The 1,763-nt window shown below is 49.8% G+C and overlaps 1 protein-coding gene across 1 annotated transcript in view; it reads left to right on the top strand.

Moving 5' to 3' along the window:
• The window catches only part of LOC119594141, a 7,335-nt gene extending 5,968 nt beyond the window's left edge, over positions 1-1,367 (top strand). Inside the window, exons 2-3 of the mRNA XM_037943208.1 lie at positions 6-68; positions 249-1,367. Coding sequence (XP_037799136.1) covers positions 66-68; positions 249-923 — 678 coding nt within the window. The 5' untranslated portion in view covers positions 6-65 and the 3' untranslated portion in view covers positions 924-1,367. The remainder of the gene's footprint in view (positions 1-5; positions 69-248) is intronic.
• The last annotated feature ends 396 nt before the right edge of the window (positions 1,368-1,763 follow it).

Below are 1,763 nucleotides of genomic sequence, written 5' to 3'. Positions count from 1 at the left end.
TCCAGGCAGTGTTTCGGCAAGCCGAGTCTTAACGGCGCCATCACGAGCAACTATTGGCATTGAAAATGGTAAGCTTGTGAGTAGTGGTGGGTGAGTGACTAAAAGAGTAAATTTTATAATAACGAAAGAGAGCGAGAAGAATAGGAGGAAGAGAGGGAGAATGCGCACGTAAATCTGGCAGTGTGGGCCCCTACTCCCTCTTGAGAATCGTACGTCCCTTGAGCGCTAACAGGCGGTTTACCCAACAGGGAGCGAGGCTGAGCGTCCGCCGCAAGAAGAGCCGCGTCGTGCAGCGGGTCCCGGAAAATCAGAGATGTATCCTGAACCAAAGCCGACCCCGCTACCGCAGCCCACAACGGGAGAGCCATCCGTACGACGATGTCTACAGCGTTGCGGCCCGGGAGAGCGGTCCTTACGACGAAGTGTTCTACAGTCCCGACGTCTGTCACAACCCGAGATGCGAGAGTCAGCAGTACGACGACGTCTTCCACAGTTCTGCCCGCGGAAACGAAGTCAGCTACGGCCCGAGACGTGAGCATCAGCTGTACGACGACGTCTGCAGCAGCCCTCTGCAACGCGCCGCTCTTTTTCCCCCACGTGTTGACAGAAACACTTGTTATAGTGTTCGTTCCAGCAACGAGCGACAAGGCCGGGAGTGCATCATGCAATACCGCGACTACTACAACCTAAACCTGGTCAGAGAACCAACAGGTTCTTTGAGAACTTCCCAGGTCCACAGCAGAGTGTCTCGCTCTCAGTTACGGGAATCAACTGGTTACGTGACGCCAAACGCAATTGCGCAATGGCAGGTAGCGGCGTTCAGGGAGGAGCTCGCGAGGGAGAGGAGCGAAAGCATAGGGAAAAACAGCATGCAGCGCACAGTGAGAAAGTACACCTTCCAGAGCCGTTTTGCAAAAACTTAGGTAGGCAAGAAGAAATCTACAAGGCAAAAAGGTTTTTAAAAATCAGTAAAAGTCCGTAACAGAAGAAAAGCAACGGGTGGTGTATTGGATGGTACCAATACTTAAGTTTCATAGAAAACGGCCAGTTTTGTCCTGTTGAGGTTCGTCGTTTGAAAAAAGGCACTGAAAAGTAGTGGATTCCTCGCCACCGCACGTACGTGGCTTTCTCTGTAGATCTGCGTCGTCTCCTGGCAACAGCAGAGGACAGGCTGCCGTGTCGAAACGTTCTGTCTCATCTGCCGTGTCGAAACGTCCTCCTGGAAGTGGTAGATGACATGAGACCACTTCATGAAGCGAGGACTTTAGTATAACTTCTTTCATGGGAAGAACGAAACAAGTATGTTACAATATTAGGTTTATACACTAGAAAATATATTATAGATAAATAATAAATATCCCAGTATGTTTAGCCCTTCTATTAACCTTTTGTAGAAAAAAGCAGCCAAAGTCTATTACACCGAAAGAACAAAAAGACACTACAGTCTGAATTGACCGCAGGAATACACTCACGGTGATGACGGCAATAGAAGAGCTTCTGATAAAATCAAATACTATGTGATACAACTAGCTGATCATTCTCTAATAGTTACTTATCAACCACAGACCTCGTGATGGTGCCAGATGGTTGCAGTGCCACAGCTATTAATGTGACATGTCGGGATTGGCACAGGCGCGTAGGGGGCGGGGGGGGTATGCTTACGTCGAGGGGAATTTCTCGCACCGAATCGAAGCTCGTGCCTTGTTCTGCGGCTCGGGTTCCATACGAGCGCATTTCAACCACCGCATGGAAGGGCTACCGAG

Source organism: Penaeus monodon, chromosome 33, assembly GCF_015228065.2.
Source record: "Penaeus monodon isolate SGIC_2016 chromosome 33, NSTDA_Pmon_1, whole genome shotgun sequence".
NCBI classification, from domain to species: Eukaryota; Metazoa; Arthropoda; class Malacostraca; order Decapoda; family Penaeidae; genus Penaeus; species Penaeus monodon.
The sequence above is the reverse complement of the archived record's forward strand: the minus strand, read 5'-3'. Positions and strand labels throughout refer to the sequence as shown.